At 44.5% G+C, this 23,118-nt stretch overlaps 1 protein-coding gene across 5 annotated transcripts in view; it reads right to left on the reverse strand.

The window, feature by feature from the left end:
- Window positions 1-23,118, reverse strand: part of NPHP4 (nephrocystin 4) — a 140,480-nt gene that overhangs the window by 76,208 nt on the left and 41,154 nt on the right. For all 5 annotated transcript variants that reach the window (XM_059905402.1, XM_059905470.1, XM_059905347.1 and 2 more), the window contains exons 8-10: window positions 15,839-15,975; window positions 13,564-13,745; window positions 12,731-12,857 (exon numbers count right to left, since the gene is read on the reverse strand). In XM_059905402.1, the coding sequence (XP_059761385.1) occupies window positions 12,731-12,857; window positions 13,564-13,745; window positions 15,839-15,975 (446 nt within the window). The remainder of the gene's footprint in view (window positions 1-12,730; window positions 12,858-13,563; window positions 13,746-15,838; window positions 15,976-23,118) is intronic.

A 23,118-nucleotide genomic window follows, 5' to 3' on the forward strand; every position in this document is an offset into this window, starting at 1 on the left:
CCACTTCTAGGAACTCACCCTGAAGGTGCCCCTCCTACAACACAAAAGTGCACATGCACAAGACCATTCATCTCAGCATCACTTACAGCTGCAAAATACTGGAAACTATCTGAATATCCAAATATAGGTAATCGGGCAAATAAACTGCAGAGCACAATGGAGCAAGTGCAGCTGGAAAAAGGAGCGGGGAGGCGGGACTGCCGGGTGGGACTGCCAGGGTGAGCTGGGCCGGGGAGAAGACGCAACGATCCGCAAGGCCCACGCACAGGTCTGCTCCCCGCCCCCCCCCGCGTGTAAAGGGGAGCTGAGTCAACACCCACACATCTGTGATAGTCGCACAAAGCAGCCCAGGAAGGAGGGGCCCCGAGCAACAGAGCTGGCTCCCACCAGGAGACTCTTCTCGGACCACCTTTCGGTAGAACTTTGACTTTCAAAACTGTATTTGTGTTCTTTATATTCAAAAAATAAAACTAACTCAATAAGGACGGGCAGGGGAAATAAGTATACAACTGAAAGCAAAGAGAAACAGAAGGACCCGACTGCATTCAGATGAACAGCATGAACACACAGAAGGGGCCGAGCCAAGGGACCCAGGACAACACTGGCTGCTCCCCTGGGTCTCGGCCGCTAACGAACCCTGAACTCTGCCTGGTAGGTTTGTTTCTGACAGCTGTCTGGGCGAAGCTACTCTGACGTTACTTTAGGTACATCCTAGGATTGAGCAAGCGAGTTGCCATGCGGACGGCACTGGGAGCCAGGCTTCTCTGTGGAAGGAGAGGTGCAGACATGGAAGGTGAAGCCTGGGGCTCCCCGCCAGGTGGCTGGGGCTCAGCAGCAGCTCAGTTCCTAAGTTGTGTGCATGCACGCGGACGCGTGTACATGTGTGTGCGTCTAAGTATGTGTATGCGTGCGTACCTGTGTGTGCGCATATACGTGCATGTGTGTTTCCATATGTAAACTGTCCTAGCTCTGTCCACTGCGCGGGCTTAGAAACAAAGACAATCCCAGCGCCCAGACCTGGATTCTAACACAGTCCCCTTTAAAAAGAGCCAGGGCTCATCAAAACCAAGGAAAGTCTGAGAAACCGTCACAGTCCAGAAGAGCCTAAGGAGACATGATGACTAAATGTCATGTGGCCTCCTGGATGGGGTCCTGGAGCAGAAAAGGACATTAGGTAAGGAAATTCGACCTACCTAAAGTATGGACTTCGGTTAGTAACAATGCATCAATACCGGTTCATTAGGTGTGACAAATGTACCATCCTAATGACGTTAATAATAGGGGAAACTGGGAATGGGTATATGGGATCTCTCTGCACTATCTTCGCTGTTTTTCTGTAAATCTAAAACTTTCCCAAAATAAAAAGGGTTTTAGAAAAAGGAAGAGGTGGGAAACCACAGCTCCCCACATAAATGGCTGATTCCAGAGCTGGCACAGGGAAGAGGCAAGATGAGCCTGAAGCATCTTCTGCCAGAAAGCCAGAAAACGCTCAAAAACCAAACATGACGGGGGATGTCACAGGGACGCAGCCTGAAGGGACTCTGGCTAAGTATGGGACAATTTGAACACCAAAAATAATTAGGGGTGGTCATTTTAAAAATAGGGATCCAGAAGTCCATACCAATATGGACTCAATGGCCGAATCAATCGATCAATCCATCCGCGGGGGAGAAGGGAGGGTTCTGGACAGTAGAAAGCCATGTGGGGGAAAGGCTGGGGTTGGAAATCATGCTTCTGAGAGAGGCAGCGATGGATGCCAACCTAGGGGGACACTCAGACACGGAGCAGGTATCTGCGCGGCTTAGAGAGCCTCCCACGGTCTGCTTATTAGCTGCAAGGAGAAAAACAGTAACGCCACAGTGGAGACATCACACAACACCCAACCAGACGACCAAAGTTAACAAGGCCAGTGAGGTTCAGATGGACACCGTGCACCTGCACCTGTGGGCACGAGACCCTGGGGACACGCCTCACACAGCGTCCAGCGGGGATGCACAACCCGACTCCACCAGGAGGGAACATCAGCAAATCCAAAATAGGGAGCTTCCTCTCTAGGACACTTTTTAAAGGAGGGAGAATATGGCATAAAAAATAAAGTCTTAAAAAGACAAAGAAAGGCCGTGGAGCTGATCCAGGTTGAAGGAGACCACAGAGCCGTGTGATCCTGCACTGGGTCCTGCACTGAGAGAAACACTGCAAAGGACACGGCTGGACGGATGGGCAGAACCAAAAGGCGGATGGGAGATGGGGGCGTGGAGCTGAGGCTAAGTGAACTGAAGTTGACCCCTGCACTGCGCTTACACTGGGGACACCCTCAATCCTGAGGAGGCACGGAGGCATTTAGGGGTCAGGAGCATGATGTCTGCAGTTTACTCTCAAGTGGTTCAGAGAAAATACGTGTGTGAGTCTACATACATGCACACACACGCACACACACACACACACACACACACACACGGTGAGGGAGGGAGGAAACATGAGCAAGCGAGTGCAAATAAAGCAAATGGGGCAAATGTAATCAGTCAGTGAAACTGGACCAAGACTAAACCAGTATTTTTTGTATTTCTGCAACTTGTCTGTAAGTTTTTAAAGAAATAAAATAAAAAGTTTTTGACAGAACAAAATAAAGTCCTACTATGCCTTTAAAAAAAAAAAGTGTGAAGAAAATGAAAAGGCAAGCCACAGACTGAAAAAATATTCACAATCTATGTATCTGACAAAGAATTTATATCCAAAATATATAAAAGAAACTCCCATCCATGCAATAAAAAAGGCAAACAACCCAAAACAATGGAATGACCACTTGACAAAGGCAGATTAGGAACAGCCAACAAACACACAAACAAGTACACAGTATCACTGGTCACCAAGGAAATGCAAAGTAAAGCCACAGTCACAACCCCTAAAGTGCCTAAAATTAAAATGACAAGCAAAATCAAATGCTGGTGAGCATGTGGAGAAACTAAGCTCTCAAACAGTGCTGGTACAACCACATGGAAAAGCTGGCATGGCTTAAAAAGAAAGCACACATCTATCTGTGACCCAGCAACTCTGCTCCACAGTATTTACCAAAGAGAAATGAAAATATACGTCCATAAAAAGACTTGCCCAAGAATGTTTCAGGCAGCTCCATTCATAAAGTAGAAAAGCCCGCCGACCGAAAAACGAAGAAACAAGTTCATAGGACAGAAAACTCAGCAATAAAAATGAATGAACCGGGACTTCCCTGGTGGCGCAGTCGTTAAGAATCCGCCTGCCAATGCAGGGGACACGGGTTCGAGCCCTGGTCCAGGAAGATCCCACGTGCCACAGAGCAACGAAGCCCGTGCACCACAACTACTGAGCCTGCGCTCTAGAGCCCGCGAGCCACAACTACTGAGCCCACGTACCTCAACTACTGAAGCACGCGTGCCTGGAGCCCGTGCTCCGCAACAAGAGAAGCCACCGCAATGAGAAGCCCATGCACCACAACAAAGAGTAGCCCCCGCTCGCCACAACTAGAGAAAGCCCACGCGCAGCAACGAAGACCCAACGTGGCCAAAAATAAATAAATAAATAAATTTTAAAATTTAAAATAAAAAATGAATGAACCACATGAATGAATGTCCAAACCATTATGCTGGATGGGAGAAATCCAGACACATAAAGCATATTCTACATTATTCCATTTAGATGAAGTTCAAAAATAGGCAAAACCCATCTGTGGTTGTAGTGGGCTGAATAATGGCCCCCAAAGATATCAGGCCCTAATCCACAGAACTCGTAAATATTACTTTGTAAGGTCAAGGGATCTTTTCAGACGGGATTAAGTTGAGGATCTTGGGAAGGAAAGATCATCCTGGACTATCTGACTGGCCCTAAATGCAGTCACGAGTGTCCTTATTAGAGGGAGGCAGAGGGGGGTTTGAGACACACACCGAGGAGCGGGCCGTGCCAACATGGAGCGGCAGAGACGTGAAGATGCAGGCCTGCAAGAGTGGAGGGATGGGGCCACAGCCAAGGAGTGCCGGCAGCCCCCGAAGCTGGAAGAGGCAGGAAGGGGCCTCCCCTGTGGCCTCCAGAGGGAGCACAGCCCTGCCCACACCTTGTTTCCAGCCCAGTGATACTGACTCCAGACTTCTGGCCTCCAGAACTATGAGAGAATACATATCCACTGTTTTACCCTGTCAAATTTGTGGTAATTTGGTAAGCAGTCACAGAATATTAATGAAGTTTCTAAAGATAAAAACCAAGCCAGCAATTGCTGACAGGGGGTGGAAACTGCCTGCGAGGGACAGGAGCGGACTTCTGGAAGAGTAGAGAGGTTCTGCACCTTGGAAGCGGTGGGGGAGACACAGGTGATACTAGTCAGAACTCACAGAAGTAAGCGTAGACCTGTACAGGTCACCAAAGGTAAGCTTTACTTCAAGAACAAAACAATCATGTGAGCCCCTGAAGTGCCTGAGACCAGACCCTTCCTCGACTCGCCAGATCTAAGAGCCAAGAGCGTCGCTTTCTGTTGCTTAAGCTGGACTGAACCGAGTTTCTGTTTCTAGTAACCATAAGAGTCTCAACTCACACGCCTACAGAGACGTGCATTTGCACCAAAGAAGCGGCCCCTGGAAGTCCGGCAGTTATACAGGCTCTTCGTCACCTGCACCCAGAATGACTCCGCCTGCCTCGCTTCCAGGAGCAGGAGGCATCGGCCTTTTTCTGATTCTACAGGATGTAAGATGCACCCCCCCCCAACTAAGCACACTGCCTGAGCAGGAAAGCAGAGATTACGGGTCGGGTGCTGCAAGAGAAAAGGAAGGATGCCGCAGAATACGGAAGCTTCTGTGCATCGCATACCAATATCCTGAGCAATCACCAAATTAATAACGGACGGGGGATTCCTCCAGATCATTTCCTGAAGCCCTGTGAGGAATCGACTTGAGCAAGGAACCTTCAGCTGGTTCCCAAAGTGAAAACCTGACAAGTGTTAGAAGGTGTTAGAAGGAGGGGACAATTACAGGAGCACTTTCACCTGTGACAGACTACTATCACCAGTCTTATCTCCAGAAGAAATAAAAGAGGAACACCAGCTCCACGTTTAACCAGAGACCTGTAAGTCAACAGGGCAGAAAGAACCACAAACAAGCGGGGCAGGGCTGCCATCCCAGCATCTCATTTGGGCCTGGAGTGGAAGCCGTTTCCTCATTCTCTCCACGGAAACACCACCAATGGGGAAATGAGAGGCAGCTCCGCCCAAGGCAGCGTTACCGGGCTCATATCACTGAATTAAAGGTGAGTTGTTCCACCTTGGGTGAGAAATACCGAACGATGCACTAAGGTCAGAGATGTTAGATGCAGCACACCTTACACTCCTGGGGCAGAACCAAACCACGATGAAGACCCGTAATTTATGAGATTTGGGACTGGGTAGAATTGAGCTAAACCAAAGAAGTGATGGACACAAAGAGAAACTTACTTCAAAAGGTCAGTCAGGAGAGGATCCTGCAAAGAAGGCGGAGCAGGAGACACCAGGAACCTCTCCCCACTGGACAACACCTGCTCTGGCAGGACTGTCTGGTGTAATTATTTTGGAACTCGGGAGACTACTGAAGGCTTGCAACCTCCAGGGGAAGAACTGGACAGTAAGTTGTGGTCAACTGGGGGCAAATTCAACTCTTAGCCCAGCAGCAGCTCCCCACCCCCACCCCAACCAGGGGGCAGGCAGCTGTGCCCATGTTCCTGGGACAGACTGTGCACAGCTTGTGGGAACCAGGGTGGGAAAAAAGACCCCCTCCTCTAAAGATTGGGTATCCATGCTCTGATTTTTTTTTAACATCTTTGTTGAAGTATAATTGGTTTAGTTATGGTGTTAGTTTCTGCTGTGTAACAAAGTGAATCAGCTATGTGTATACATACATCCCATATCCCCTCCCTCTTACATCTCCCTCCCACCCTCCCTAACCCACCCATCTATGCTCTGATTGCTGCTTCTGATCACAGAGGTACAGGAAAGGGGAATGCACTAGTGTTGTTGCACCTTCCCTCCAGCTGCAGAGGATTTGAAGGCTCAGAGCCTTTTCCACCTTCCTTTTTCTTTTTCCTCTTTTGGGAGCCAGACATTAAAGACTCAGACATTGAAAAACAACTGCACGTATGTGGAAAATTAGAAAGTGACCATGCATGCCCAGGGAAAGGCACAGGCCCAGAAAAGACCTGAGAAGAACTTAAGTTTATACCTCTGGATGATCCTCAGCACACAGAAAGCCCATAGCAATCCAAAAAAAAAAAAAAAAAAAAAAAGGATAATAATAAAAAAGAGCAAACCCTGGGGTATGGGCAGATCTGATTTCCAGAGTTGCCACATTATTAGACCCAAATGTCCAGTGTTTAGCAACAAAAACAGAAGCACAAGGCATACAAAGAAACAGAAAAGTATGGCCCATTCAAAGGAAAAAATAAATCAACAGAAACTGTCCCTGAAAACGACCTAATGGTAGATATACTAGACAAAGGCCTTAAAACTACTGTCTTAAAGATGCTCAAAGAACTAAAGGAAGATGTGGAGAAAATCACAAAAACTCTGTATGAACAAAATGGAAATATCAATAAAGAGACAGAAAACCTAAAAAGAAATTCTGGAACTGAAAATTACAATAACCAAAAAAGAAAAATTCACTGGAGGGATCCAAAGGCAGATGTGAACATGCAGAAGAAAGAATCAATGAACTTGAAGATAGAAAAATGGTAATTACTGAGTCTGAAAAAGAAAAAAAATTGAAAAAAAAGCAGAAAGAACTTAAGGGACCTATGGGACACTATAAACTGGACCAATATACACATCATGGGAGTCCCAGGAGACAAGCGAGAGAAAGGGGCAGAGAGAGTATCTGAAGAAATAATGGCTGAAAACCTCCCAAATTTGATGAAAGACATGAATATAAACATCCAAGAAGCTCAATGAACCTGAAGAGATCCACACTGAGATACACTGTAATCAAACTTTCAAAAGACAAAGAGCAAAAATTGAAAGCAAGGAGAGAAGCAAACTGTCACATACAAGGGATCCTCAATAAGATTATCAGCACATTTCTCATCAGAAACTTGAGGCCAGAGACAGTGAGCCAGCATACCAAAGTGCTAAAAGGAAAACAAAACTGTCAACCAAGGATCCTATATCTGGCAAAACTCTCCTTCAAAAGTGAGGGAGAGGGCTTCCCTGGTGGCGCAACGGTTGGGAATCTGCCTGTCAGTGCAGGGGACACAGGTTCGAGCCCTGGTCTGGGAGGATCCCACATGCCGCGGAGCAGCTGGGCCCGTGAGCCACAGCTACTGAGCCTGTGCGTCTGGAGCCTGTGCTCCGCAACAAGAGAGGCCGCGATAGTGAGAGGCCCGCGCATCACGATGAAGAGTGGCCCCCGCTTGCCACAGCTAGAGAAAGCCCTCGCCCAGAAACGAAGACCCAACACAGCCAAAAATAAATAATAAATAAATAATAAATAAATTTTTTTTAAAAAGTGAGGGAGAAATTAAGACATACTTAGATAAACAAAAGCTGAAGGAGTTCATTATCACTAGACCTGCTTGCAAGAAATGCTCAAGGGAGTCCTGCAGGGTGAAATGGAAGGACACTAGACAGCAACTCAAAGCCATATGGGAAAAAAAAGATCTCAATGAAGGTAAATATATGGACAATTATAAAAGCTAATATTATTGAAACAATGGCTTGTTACTGCTCTTTTTGTTGTCTACATGATTTAAAACACTAATACATATAAAGGACAAAAACAAATTATTAGTGTAAAAGCTACTACAACTTTGGTTTGTAACTCCATATCTTGTTTTCTACATAATTTAAGAGAATAACACATTGAAAAGCATTATTATTTTATGTTTTGGGCACACAATGTATAAAGATGTAATACTGTGGCATCAACAACCGAAAGGGTGGGAGATGGTGCTACAAATGAACAGAGTTTTTGTATGTTATTGAAATTAAGGTGGTACAAATTCAAATTAGTGTTATAACTTCTGCATGCTAAATGTAGTCCCCATAACCACAAAGAACTGAGCTATAGAATATACACAAGAGGAAATGAGAAAGGACTTTAAACATTTCACTTCAAAGAAAATCAACCAAACGCAAAAGAAAACAGTAATGCAGGGACCAAAAAAAAAAAAAAAAACTGTAAAGCACATAGAAATAAATAACACAATGACAGAAGTAAGTCCTTCCTTATCATAAATTACTTTAAATGTAAATGGATTAAACTCTCCAATCAAAAGACAGAGACTGGCAGAATGGATAAAAACACATGATCCAACTATACACTGTCTATAAGAGACCCACCTGAGAACCAAAGACACATACAGGCTGGAAGTGAAATGAATATCAACAGAGTAAAAAGGGAAACCACAGAATGGGAGAAAATATTTGCAAATCGTATGTCTGATAAAGGATTGATATGCAAAATATACAGAAAACTCCACAACCCAATAAAAAACTGGCAAAAAACCTAGACATTTCTCCAGATAAGACACACAAATGGCCAACAAGCATATGAAAAGATGGTCAACATCACTAATCGCTAGGTAAATGCAAATCAAAAGTACAATGAGAGACTACTTCACACCCATTAGGATGGCTCCTATCTAAAAAATAGAAAGCAGTGAGCATTGGCAAGGACGTGGACTGTTGGTGGGAATGTAAAATGGTGTAGCCACTGTGGACAACAGAATGGTACCCCCTCAAAAGTTAAAAATAGAATTACCATATGATCCAGTAATTCCACTTTTGGGTATATACACAAAAAGTATTGAAGGCAGGTCTCAAAGAGATACTTGTACACCCATGGTCACAGTAGCATTGTTCTCAATAGCTAAAACATGGAAGCAACCCAAGTGCGGTCTATCCATGCAATGGAATATTATTCAGCCTTAAGAAGGAAGGAAATTCTACAATATGCTACAACATGGATGAACCTTGAAGACTTATACAAGTGAAATAAGTCAGTCACAGAAGGACAAATACTGTATGATTCTACTTACATGTGGTACTTAGAATAGTCAAAATCATAAAGACAGAAAGTAGAATCATGGTTCCCAAGGGCTAGCAGGAGGGGAGAACGGGGAGTTTGTTTAATGGGCACAGAGCTTCAGCTTTACAAGATGAAAAGAGTTATGGGGATGGATGGTGGTGATGGTTGTACAACACTGTGAACGTACTTAATACCACTGACTGTACACTTTAAAATGGTTAAGATGGTAAATTTTATGCGTATTTTCCCACAAGAAAAAAAGGCATTTAAAAAAAAAAGTCAGAAAACCACTGAATTGGACACTTTAAAAATCATATTAGGTTATGTGAACTTCTCAATGAAAAAATACTTTTTTGAAAAAGACAAATTAAAAAAAAACAATTTTTAAAAATTGAGTTGTTATCTTTCTTAAAACCATAAGGGAAACCCAACATTCAGGACAAAATAGAAGACTCTGCACCAATTCCCTCTTCTTTAGCAACCTCCACCTAAGCAGACAGTCGGACACTCAGCAGGTCCTGCCCGCTCTGGGGGGACCCGGATGGTGACAGCCTCAAGCTGCAGCACAGCGAGACGTATGGCTGCAACGTGCGTACAGCTGCAAGGTGACTCAGTCGGGACACGGACCTCGCTCCAGGGTCCAAGGCCGGGTTATTTTGAAAGCTCTCCAGAGAACCCTCAAGACACCTGTATTTCCAAGTTCTAGGAAGTTTAAATTTATGTAATTTTCAGAGTAAATCCAGGCATGATTCCTATGTTAAGTACTCAAATCTCTGTTATATGAACTTGTTTTGTTCAAAGAATACTAGCAAATATATAAATAAATTAGAGTTTTACCTCCCAGAGATGTGGGAGAGGGTTATTTTGCTATGTCACTCCCCAGAAAAGAGCTCATTTGACCCCTGGCAGCCCCGTGGCGATCTGCACTTATTCTGACATAAAAACGCAGCAAAGGACACTGGGTCTAGCTATTTTTACAGCTACCTTCTTTCCACATCACTCTTATGTTCTAGGCAGTCTGCTTTATCAGCTTTATTCAAACAGCAAACATTTCTGGAAGCCACACTTGCAAAGCTCACGGCATTTCAAAACGGGCCATCTGCCGTGGGTGCATTGTCCCCATGGACTCAAGTTTCTAGAAGGTACGTTGTCTGGATCAAGAGAACAGTTAACCCGAAGACAAATCACAAAGGCTTTAGTGGTTCTGGTTAAGAGATTACAAACAAGGGGTGTGTCTTCTCAAAACTTTTTTCTAGTTTGTGTCTAATGACTACCAAAATACTCAGGACCAAAAAAATCCTCTGAGACTCAGGTGACTGGGTATAAACTGGAGGCACTATTAGCCCAGGTGGCCTCTCGCTGATCTAGATAAACACTCGAAAGTGAACAGTCTCACAAAGGTCTATTTCTGATTAAGGAAAATACTTAAAACATACACCCAGGCAGGCTGGGTGCCTGATGATACCGAGAACTTTGTTTTAGTTTTTGAGGTGTGACGATGGTATTGCAGGGAAGTTTTACCCCCATCTTTTGGAAAGACCTACTGCACTGTCCACAGAGGAAATGACACGGGGTCTAGGATTTGCTCTAGAATAATCTGGGAGGAATCTGGACAGGAAAGAAAGGCAGAGACAAGGCTGGCCATGAGCTGATAACTTCTGAGACTGGCGATGGGAACATTCATTGGGTTTATCGTACGCTTCTATCTTTATATTTGAAATTCTCTATAATTAAAAAGGTCTTAAAGAAAAGAATGTACATGCCGAAATGTTTACAATAATCAAAACAGATGCAATTATGACTGGAATTCGCTTCAAAATGAACCAAAATGGGTTGTGCAAGAGGGTATGGACAAAACAAGACTGTCCACACAGTGGATAACTGCTGAAGCTCCTTGGGGCTTATTTTGTTTACACTTGGAATGTCCATCATATAGAGTTTTTTAAAAGGAAAGAAAAGGGAGAAAGGAATTTGCAGGCTGAATGCACCCGAAGACACGCTCCATAATGCACTGCAAAGGGAAGCAGGAGCATGCCAGCTGCGACCCGTCCCTCCAAGGCCGAGCCCTGACCTTGCAGGAGGCCCTGTGGGCCGCGTCCCCTCCTGGGACACTCCTGGGGGAAGGAGCGACAGCCCACGTCGACAGCATCAGGCTTGTTTTCTCCTGTACATCTAAGTCTGGTTGTGGTGGGAACGCCTGATTCGGCTTTCACCCCCGGAATGCTAACCCATCCTCACCGTTCCATGCAGCAAGTAATTTGTGCGGAAAATCAGTTCAGACACAGGAACATTTCCTCCCCAGATTACACTGAAGAAAGTACACTTGATGACAGTAAAACGGAATCCAATATTCCATGTTAAGATAAACCTCCACATCAAAAAGAACTGATGAGCTATTTCAAGCCACATTCCAAGAGCTCCACAAGCAACGGCGTGCGGCGGATCCACCTGCCAGCGGGTAAGCATTTCAGTGAAGAGTTAAAAAATAGCAGTCAAGTGTCGGGTAAGGCATAAAGGTTTCAGGACACAGGCTTTATAATCACAAGCGAATTGTAATTACCGTTCTCGAGGGGACACAATCTAAATGTAAATGAGTGGAGAGCCAGGCCCGCTGCTCCTCAGGGGCTCCCTCTGTACCGACCCCCTGCCCACGCCCAGTGGCAGCACCAGGGATGTGGCACCTGAGCCTGCGAACTTCCCCCCAGGATGGGGAAGCCCCAGAAGCCCCTCCCTCCTGGTAAAGCTCCACCCCAGGCCCGGAGTGCCTGCCCCGGGCAGACAAGCATATCTGCATACAGTTGCATTTTAGCTGAAATTTCTGGTAACAAAGAAAGAAAAGCAGAGCTGGGAACACGAGCTTTGTGAGAACAACGGGGATCATTCGTTCGGCTATACTCAGAATACCTGCCTCTGGGTCTGTTCACCTGATTAGGACTCTGAATTACACGACGAGGTACGGACATCAGAGAGGTCAGTTCACTGCTACCAGAGGAGATCAGGAACTAACACAGCAGTTGTGCCGACACCCCATTCTCCTTCCAAAGGCCCCCCACGACCGCTCTCAGCCCCCTGTTCTCCCCTCAGCCGCACGGTGATGCAGGCAGACTGACCACCACAGAAGGTGTCTTGTTGGCCTTTTTTTATTTTTAATTTACTTGTTAAATTGATATTTGCTTTTTCAAACAAAAATCTGAATCTTAAGAATAGCATGACTTGGGTTTTCCAAAAAATCTGCATCAATGATGTAAATGATGTCTCTTTGTTACATTTCTTCCAACTGAATCCTATAAATTCTTACTCTTGGTTCTGATGTGGGCACATACAAAGTCCGCTCTAAGAAAACATTCATTTCTTGTGCAGATTTAAGCTTTACTACACTTAGTATCATTTGAAAAATGCATTAAAATGGTCTCATTTTTTCAAAATAATTATTGATTCAATAATTATGAATTAATGATATTATGATGCATGATGCCTGTTGAACTGTTTATACCGTCTGCCAGCAGAATGTATGTACTATTACCATAAAGATGGGAAATGATTAGAACAAAGCTATCACTTGGAACAAGTGTTTTCTAGACTCATATTCCACGCTTGTTATCCGTATTGTTAATAATAATTACACTGCTTTTAACGGAAGAAAAATTAATGGTGACTACGCTTATTCTGCGTGCGTGGAGCCCGTCGCCAGGCGGCACACGAAACAAGCTGATGGTTCTTACCTTGCCGTCCGCTCCGGAAGGGCTGTTAAACACGTACTCCAGCTGAAAGACGATGGTGAACGCGGGGTGACAGACCATCTCAGGGAGCTGGAGGCGGCTTCTCAAGACCAGAGTGTGGTTTCCAGATCTGGGCCGAGAACACACAGAGGGGGCGTGTCAGGCGGTGCTCCTGCGGCCCGGCACCCCACCCCACCGTCAGCTCGGGCGCCGCAGCACCGGGCGCTGCTGCTACAGTCTGGTACAGTGAGTCCCCCAAGCAATGGCACTGAGCTCTTCTGGGTGTTTGGCCATCAAGGTAATTTCCCAAAGCAGAGCCTTTCTTAGGTGCTGCAATCAGCACTTTCCCAAACTGCCAGCACCGGTATCAGGAGGATGGAAGGTCTCCAGGGAGGTGCCCCCTCCAAGGCCGGCTTCCGTCCAGCTTCACATATGGAACCCCTAGGCGATGTCTCTGATTGTGACTTGAGAAGCACAGGGCTGAACAGAGCGGCAGAACTTACTGCCCTCTGGTTCTGTGTCACGTGAGAAAGGGATCACAGGGCGCGTCTGGAGGAATTCATGCCAGGGCTCCACAGCTGGAAGCATCTGTAATGCTAACTCCAAAACCCGTCGTGGCACAAAAACCAGGATCTTTCCAACCTCACAACACTGAGGTCTGCTCCTGATGGGGACGACTAAGCAAGAGGAATCAAAGGCACCGGGGAAGAACCCAGGTGGATGAGCGCACACCTCACGTGTAAGAACAACTGCCTTTCACTCTGATCCCTGGTCAGGTGCCCACCCGCACCTCCTAACTCCACGCGGGCCACGACCTGGGACCCCGGGGGAAATACCTGGCCTTCGAAGAGGCGCCAACTTTCCGGCTGAAGCTGGCAGAGTGCGTCAAGGCCACCTCCGGCTCAGGCACCAGCACCACCACCTGTGGCCTCTGCACGAAGCCCAGCCCGTTGTGCACGCCCACGCACAGGCGCCGCTCCAAGATCTCCAGGGCACCGCTGTCCAGCGGGCTGCCCGCCTGGGAAAAGCACACATGGCACAGAATGAGGTCAGTGCGGAGGGGGGAGGGAGCTCGCCAGAAAAGCTCCCAGCAGAGAGCCCCAGCAGAGACAAGAAACTAGAACAGAGGTTTCAGACATTCCAGACCAGATGGAGCTTAGCGAAGCACCATCCAATCAGAGCAGACTGGCCTCAGGGCATTTTCTAGGTACTTTGGGGATTTCTCACGTAGCATCATCTTGTAGAGCAATACATCCCTTAGGATGCCTGAATCAGCTAACTCTCGCTCCGGGTTTCCAAGGTTGAGCTACAATTCTCAAGACGCAGACACCAGGGGCCCTAGCACCTCCAAGAGTACCTGGGGCTCCAAGAAGTGGGAGGTCCCGGAGTCCAGGGCAGGCGCTGACAGAGGCGGAACACAGCGAGCTTCAACACCTCTGCCCTCCCCCAGCTCAGACACCTGAGACTTGGGGCAGACAGGGCCGCAGGAAGAGTGGGCATATTTAGACAGTAAGTCTGCCCCAAAGTGATCCCTGGATATTAAAGTGTTTTCATCTTAACAAAAAAAACGTACAGGCGCCCTAACAAATGAGCAAGGATATCCCTCCAGGCTATTATTGTTTATTAAATTATGTGATTGTTGCAAAATGATCCCTGAATTTTCGAGTTTTCTTCATTGCCCATTAATCATGCTGAACAGACGTAAATTCAGCCCATTAGTCTCTAAGTAATGAAAATAAAACGAAGGTGATAACGGAGTATCTGCCGGTTGGATGGGAACAAAAATACAAAGAGAGTAAAAACACATAATAAAGTGATCTTTATGGGAATATATAAAATTCAACAATGATACTCTTAAGCATCTTTCTACCCTCAGACAATCTTTTCTGAGCAATAAGAAAAGAGCAGGAACTACGCCAAGAAAATGTATGATGCTATTTCAATCCTCTTCTCTGCTTCGTGTTTCTGTTTCACATGAGACTACATTACGTGGAACAACATTTTCAAGAACAGGTAGAGAGCAAAAGGAAAGACCATCTTATTCGTGCGTGTACACACATTCGTGTCTGTGTGTGTGGGGGGGGGGGGGGTGTCAATAATTTGCTAACTTCACAGGCTACGAGGACGGGCACCCACTGACTGCATCATTCATTCTCACAAATACATGTTAAAGACCTACTATGTGCCGACCGTTTTAGGCACATCAGGTGCAGCGGTAAAGCAAACCAAGTCCCTGTCCTCCTGGTGCAAATACTCCAGAGAGGGACCGAGAATCCACCCGTAAACAGGAGGGAAACCAGGTGCTCTTCGCGAGGGCCAAGCACCCAGAGAGCGCGCCTGGCGGGGAGGAAGGGGGACGCTGCCTGCGGCTTGGGCAGGGGCCCCCCGGGCAACAGGTCTGCACCGAGACACGAAACCTGAGAGGGGTGGTGCACGGATCCAGACGAAGAACATGCAGGAAAGTGGGCCATGTGGGGACGAGGCATGACGGTGCGGAGGCTGCAGGACGGCGCCACACAGGCAACACCGAGCAGCGTCAGGGGGAGCACCGCTCACAGTAAAGTGCTTCGATGGGGCGAAGTGGCTGAGATCCCTAGTCGTCTCCTTGGAAATATCCTCAAAATGTCCCTTGTAAATGTGGATTATTTCACAGGTTTTCCTATGCTCATTTGGTGATTTAATTTACTTTTAAATGAGGACTGATTAAGTTACTTTGAAGTGAATGCTAATTAATGTCTCAGGATAACAGCACCCTCGTCAATATCAAAGTTAAGACAACGGGCTAGTGGGACTTCCCTGGTGGTCCAGTGGTTAAGACTCCGCTCTTCCAATGCAGGGGGCCTGGGTTCGATCCCTGGTTGGGGAACTAAGATCCCGCATCCCACATGCCACGTGACGCAGCCAAAAAGTAAAAATTAAAAAAAAATTTTTTTAAATAAAGACAATGGGCTAGTGTCCCTCTTCAGCCACAAAGAGACGAAAGACAGGACCACAGGTGTCACCAGGGGCTGGACCACCCACCTGGGGGCTTGAGAGGCCGGGAGCTCCCCAGCTCCGCCTGCCGTTTCCACCTGCACTGTTCAGACTAACTTCCCCAACCCAAGACTGTACCTCCCGGAAGTGATCGCTGATCACAAGTTCCAGAAGCTCCTCCTCAAACTTCTCCAGGGAGGGATACAGCGTGAAGAACAAATCGTCCAGGTACCACGTGAGAGACTTCTGAAGGCGAGGCTTCCGGAGGGCGTCCCCTGCACAACGAGAGGCTCAGAGGGATGACCCGCAGAAACAAAACCACCGGAGGGTCCTCTCACCCACGGGGGGTCCAGGCCGCAGGCCAAGCACAGAGAAGGCGGCATGGGCATCACTCAGACAGGACTCACAGCCAGAGCCCACCTCAGTCCAAGCCCAGACACCAAACAGATCAAACAAGCGCAAATTTCATTTTTGCTCCAAATTCTACCCCAAACCATCTCCAGGAACAAATCCCCTAATCCGGCCATCCAGGGCACACAGACAGCCTCAGGCAGAGTGACATCTGTCCCCTGCACTCGGCTTCCCTTTATCATGACTTCCTATCCAGCAAGGGCACAGCCAACTATGTCATTTCTCGTTTCATTAGGTTTACCCTGAACCATGTGGAAACACGCAGGCATAGGCATGAGCATGGCACGGCAACAAGCAGAAACTCAGGCTGGGCTGGCACCACGAGGGAAGTCCCACCCCGATCAAGAAGCACCCCTGGACTGTGAGCTCCGTGAGGACAGAAGGGGACAGCGGCCCCTGCACCCAGCCCAGCGCCCGCACCAAGCAGGTACATGGAAACCCGGCCGCGGCCACGAGAGGAGAGCATCACACCCATTTGGAGAGGATTCTCCATGGGCTCTGGAGCAAAGGTGACACAGGAGGAAGAAGGCAAAGCCAGCTGCTCCCCAGCCAAACACACGCCCAGGGGTGTGTCCCTTACGTCCCCATCAGTGTCATCTTTCTGGTTCTGGTCCTGTCTGTCTCTTCCTAAATTTTTATGATTATTTAAATATTTACGTACAAAGTCTTCGATTTTGAAAGCCAATTTTAAACTTAAAAAAAAATTGACGTAAGACTCAATGCTGGGGGGCGGAGTCAAGGTGCCGTACTAGGAGGATGCGAATTCGCGTCTCCTCACAACTAGGGCACCCACCAGGCACCAGTGGGGGACCACAGACACCTAGGGGACAGGAGGAACACCCAGTGACCGGTTGTTTCAATTATAGTTTTATTTTTCCTAATATATTTTTTATCTTTCTAACTTTATTTTGTTTTTTATTCTTTGATATTGTACTGCTCTTTTTTTTCTTTCTTTCTTTCTTTTTTTTTTTACCATGCCATAAAGCTTGCGGGATCTTGGTTCCCAGGCCAGAGGTCGGGCCCGAGCTCCTGTAGTGGGAGCTCCAAGTCCAAACCGCTGGACTAACAGAGAACCTCAGACCCCAGGGAATATCAGTTGGAGTGAGGCCTCACGGAGGTCCTCATCTCAGCACCAAAACCTGGCTCTATCCAACAGCCTGCAAACTCCAGTGCTGGACATCTCAGGCCAAACAACCAGTAAGACAGGAATACAGCCCGACCCATCAAAAAAAAAAAAAAAAATGAAACGACAAAAAAAATGTTACAGACAAAGGAGCAAGCTTAAAAAATACAAGACCAAATAAATGAAGAAGAAATAGGCAACCTACCTGAAAAAGAATTCAGGGTAGTGATAGTAAAAATGATCCAAAATCTCAGAAACAGAATGGAGAAAATACATGAAACATTTAACAAGGATCTAGAAGAACTAAAGAGCAAGCAAACAGTGATAAACAACACAATAACTGAAATTAAAAATACTCTAGAGGGCTTCCCTGGTGGCACAGTGGTTAAGAATCCACCTGCCAATGCAGGCGACATGGGTTTGAGCCCTGGTCTGGGAAGATCCCACATGCCGCGGAGCAACAAAGCCCGTGCACCACAACTACTGAGCCTGCGCTCTAGAGCCTGCGAGCCACAACTGCCGAAGCCCACGCACCTAGAGCCCACGCTCCAAAACAAGAGAAGCCACCTCAATGAGAAGCCCGTGCACCTCAAAAAAGAGTAACCCCCGCTCGCCACAACTAGAGAAAGCCTGCACACAGCAACAAAGACCCAACGCATCCAAAAATAAATAAATTTAAAAAAAAAAAAAACTCTAGAAGGAATCAATAGCAGAATAACTGAGGCAGAAGAATGGATATGTGAGCGGGAAGATAAAATGGTGCAAATTACTGCCACGGAGCAGAATAAAGAAAAAAGAATGAAACGAATTGAGGACAGTCTCAGAGACCTCTGGGACAACATTAAATGCATCAATATTTGAATTATAGGGGTCCCAAAAGAAGAAGAGAAAAAGAAAGGGTCTGAGAAAATATTTCAAGAGATTATAATGGAAAACTTCCCTAACATGGGAAAGGAAGTAGTCAATCAAGTCCAGGAAGCACAGAGAGTACCATACAGGATAAAACGAGAGAAACACGCCAAGACACACAGTAATCAAACTGACAAAAATTAAAGACAAAGAAAAATTATTAAAAGCAACAAGAGAAAAACAACAAATAACATACAAGGGAACTCCCATAAGGTTAACAGCTGATTTCTCAGCAGAAACTCTGCAAGCCAGAAGGGAGTGGCATGATATATTTAAAGTGATGAAAGAAAAGAATCAAAGCCAAGAATACTCTATCTAGCAAGGATCTCATTCAGATTCGACAGAGAAATCAAAAGCTTTACAGACAAGCAAAAGCTAAGAGAATTCAGCACCACCAAACCAGCTCTACAACAAATGCTAAAGGAACTTCTCTAAGTGGGAAACACAAGAGAAGAAAAGGACAAACAAAAACAAGCCCAAACCAATTAAGATAATGGTAATAGGAACATACATATTGATAATTACCTTAAATGTAAATGGATTAAATGCTCCAACCAAAAGACATAGACTGGCTGAATGGATACAAAAACAAGACCCGTACATATGCTGTCTATAAGAGACCCACTTCAGACCTAGGGACACATACAGACTGAAAGTGAGGGGATGGAAAAAGATATTCCATGCAAAGGGAAACCAAAAGAAAGCTGGAGTAGCAATTCTCATATCAGACAAAATAGACTTTAAAATAAAGACTATTAAAAGAGACAAAGAAGGACACTACATAATGATCAAGGGATCAATCCAAGAAGAAGATATAACAACTGTAAATATTTATGCACCCAACATAGGAGCAAATCAATACCTAAGGCAAATGCTAACAGACATAAAAGGGGAAATCGACAGTAACACAATCATAATAGGGGACTTTAACACCCCACTTTCACCAATGGACAGATCATCCAAAATGAAAATAAATAAGAAAACACAAGCTTTAAATGACACATTAAACAAGATGGACTTAATTGATATTTATAGGACATTCCATCCGAAAACAACAGAATACACTTTCTTCTCAAGTATTCATGGAACATTCTCCAGGATAGACCATATCTTGGGTCACAAATCAAGCCCTGGTAAATTTAAGAAAATTGAAATCGTATGAAGTATCTTTTCTGACCACAACGCTACGAGACTAGATATCAATTACAGGAAAAAAAATGTAAAAAATACAAATGCATGGAGGCTAAACAATACGCTACTAAATAACCAAGAAATCACTGAAGAAATCAAAGAGAAAATCAAAAAATACCTAGAAACAAATGACAATGAAAACACGAAGACCCAAAACCTGTGGGATGCAGCAAAAGCAGTTCAAGAGGGAAGTTTGTAGCAATACAATCCTACCTCAGGAAACAAGAAAAAATCTCAAATAAACAACCTAAACTTACACCTAAAGCAATTAGGGAAAGAAGAATAGAAAAACCCCAAAGTTAGCAGAAGGAAAGAAATTATAAAGATCAGATCAGAAATAAATGAAAAAGAAATGAAGGAAACAATAGCAAAGATCAATAAAACTAAAAGCTGGTTCTTTGAGAAGATAAACAAAATTGATAAACCGTTAGCCAGACTCATCAAGAAAAAAAGGGAGAGGACTCAAATCAACAGAATTAGAAATGAAAAAGGAGAAGTAACAACTGACACTGAAGAAATACAAAGGATCATGAGAGATTACTACAAGCAACTATATGCCAATAAAATGGACAACCTGGAAGAAATGGACAAATTCTTAGAAAAACACAACCTTCCAAGACTGAACCAGGAAGAAATAGAAAAAATAAACAGACCAATCACAAGCACTGAAATTGAAACTGTGATTAAAAACCTTCCAACAAATAAAATCCCAGGACCAGATGGCTTCACAGGTGAATTCTATCAAACATTTAGAGAAGAGCTAACACCTATCCTTCTCAAACTCTTCCAAAATATAGCAGAGGGAGGAACACTCCTAAACTCATTCTATGAGGCTACCATCACCCTGATACCAAAACCAGACAAAGATGTCACAAAAAAAGAAAACTACAGGCCAATATCTCTGATGAATATAGATGCAAAAATCCTCAACAAAATACTAGCAAACAGAATCCAACAGCACATTAAAAGGAGCATACACCATGGTCAAGTGGGGTTTACCCCAGGGATGCAAGGATTGTTCAATATATGCAAATCAGTGAATGTGATACACCATATTAACAAATTGAAGGATTAAAAACCATATGATAATCTCAATGGATGCAGAAAAAGCTTTTGACAAAATTCAACACCCATTTATGATAAAAACTCTCCAGAAAGTAGGCATAGAGGGAACCTACCTCAACATAATAAAGACCATATACGACAAACGCACAGCAAACATCGTTTTCAATGGTGAAAAACTGAAACCATTTCCTCTAAGATCAGGAACAAGACAAGGTTGCCCACCCTCACCACTATTATTCAACATAATTTTGCAAGTTTTAGCCACAGCAGTCAGAGGAGAAAAAGAAATAAAAGGAATACAAATCGGAAAAGAAGTAAAACTGTCACTGTTTGCAGATGACATGATACTATACATAGAAAATCCTAAAGGTGCCACCAGAAAACTACTAGAGCTAATCAGTGAATTTGGTAGAGTAGCAGGATACAAAATTAATGCACACAAATCTCTTGCATTCCTATACACTAATGAAGAAAAATCTGAACGAGAAATTAAGGAAACACTCCCATTTACCATTGCAACAAAAAGAATAAAATACCTAGGAATAAACCTACCTAAGGAGACAAAAGACTTGTATGCAAAAAACTGTAAGACACTGTTGAAAGAAATTAAAGATGATACAAACAGATGGAGAGATATACCATGTTCTTAGATTTGAAGAATCAACATTGTGAAAATGACTATACCACCCAAAGCAATCTAGAGATGCAATGCAATCCCTATCAAACTACCAATGGCATTTTTCACAGAACTAGAACAAAAAATTTCACAATTTGTATGGAAACACAAAAGACCCCAAATAGCCAAAGCAATCTTGAGAAAGAAAAATGGAGCTGGAGTAATCAGGCTCCTGCACTTCATACTATACTACAAAGCTACAGTAGTCAAGACAGTGTGATACTGGCGCAGAAACAGAAATACAGATCAATGGAATGGGATAGAAAGCCCAGAGATAAACCCACACACATATGGTCACCTTACCTTTGATAAAGGAGGCAAGAGTACACAATGGAGAAAAGACAGCCTCGTCAATAAGTGGTGCTGGGAAAACTGGACAGCTACATGTAAAAGAATGAAATTAGAACACTTCCTAACACCATACACAAAAATAAACTCAAAATGGATTAAAGACCTAAATGTAAGGCCAGACACTATAAAACTCTTAGAGGAAAATATAGGCAGAACACTCTATGACATAAATCACAGCAATATCCTTTTTGACCCACTTCCTAGAGAAACGGAAATAAAACCAAAAATAAACAAGTGGGACCTAATGAAACTTAAAAGCTTTTGCACAGCAAAGGAAACCATATAAAAGACTAAATGACAACCCTCAGAACTGGAGAAAATATTTGCAAACGAAGCAACTGACAAAGGATTAATCTCCAAAATATACAAGCAGCTCATGCAGCTCAATATCAAAAAAACAAACAACCCAATCCAAATATGGGCAGAACACCCAAATAGATATTTCTCCAAAGAAGATATGCAGATTGCCAACAAACACATGAAAAGATGCTCAACATCACTAATCATTAGAGAAATGCAAATCAAAACTACAACGAGGTATCACCTCACACCCATGAGAATGGCCATCATCAAAAAATCTACAAACAGTAAATGCTGGAGAGGGTGTGGAGAAAAGGGAACCCTCTTGCACTGGTGGTGGGAATGTAAATTGATACAGCCACTATGGAGAACAGTATGGAGGTTCCTTAAAAAACTAAAAATAGAACTACCATACGACCCAGCAATCCCACTACTGGGCATATACCCTGAAAAAAACATAATTCAAAAAGAGCCATGTACCACAGTGTTCATTGCAGCACTATTTACAATAGCCAGGACGTGGAAGCAACCTACGTGTCCATCAACAGATGAATGGATAAAGAAGATGTGGCACATATATACAATGGAATATTACTCAGCCATAAAAAGAAATGAAATTGAGTTATTTGTAGTGAGGAGGATGGACCTAGAGTCTGTCATACAGAGGGAAGTCAGAAAGAGAAAAACAAATACTGTATGCTAACACATATATATGGAATCTAAAAAAAAAAAAAAGTTTCTGATGAACCTAGGGGCAGGACAGGAAAAAAGACACAGACGTAGAGAATGGACTTGAGGACACGGGGAGGGGAAAGGGTAAGCTGGGACAAAGTGAGAGAGTAACACTGACATATATACACTACCAAATGTAAAATAGCTAGCTAGTGGGAAGCAGCTGCATAGCACAGGGAGATCAGCTCCGTGCTTTGCAACTACCTAGAGGGGTGGGATAAGGAGGGTGGAAGGGAGACACAAGCGGGAGGGGATATGGGGATATACGTATGCATATAGCTGATTCACTTCGCTATACAGCAGAAACTAACACAACATTGTAAAGCAATTATACTCCAATAAAGATGTTAAAAAAAAAAAGACTCAATGCTGATGAAACTGTGGTGAAAGGAACACTCTACCTTGCTGAAAGGTTATAAATCAGTACAGCTAAGAGGCAATTTTCTCTAACTTTGTGTGTGTCAAGAGCCTTAAAAATGTCCATATCCACCTTCTGCCCCAGTAATGCCACTTTTGAATCTATTTAGCAAGATATCAAAGATGGAAGCAAGCTTTATTTGCAGGAATACTCATTAGAACATTATTTATAACAGACAAAAATAAGAAACCACCAGATGTTCAATAATAGGAGAATTTAAATAATCTATGGCTCATCCAGAT

Source organism: Balaenoptera ricei, chromosome 1, assembly GCF_028023285.1.
Source record: "Balaenoptera ricei isolate mBalRic1 chromosome 1, mBalRic1.hap2, whole genome shotgun sequence".
Classification (NCBI taxonomy): Eukaryota; Metazoa; Chordata; class Mammalia; order Artiodactyla; family Balaenopteridae; genus Balaenoptera; species Balaenoptera ricei.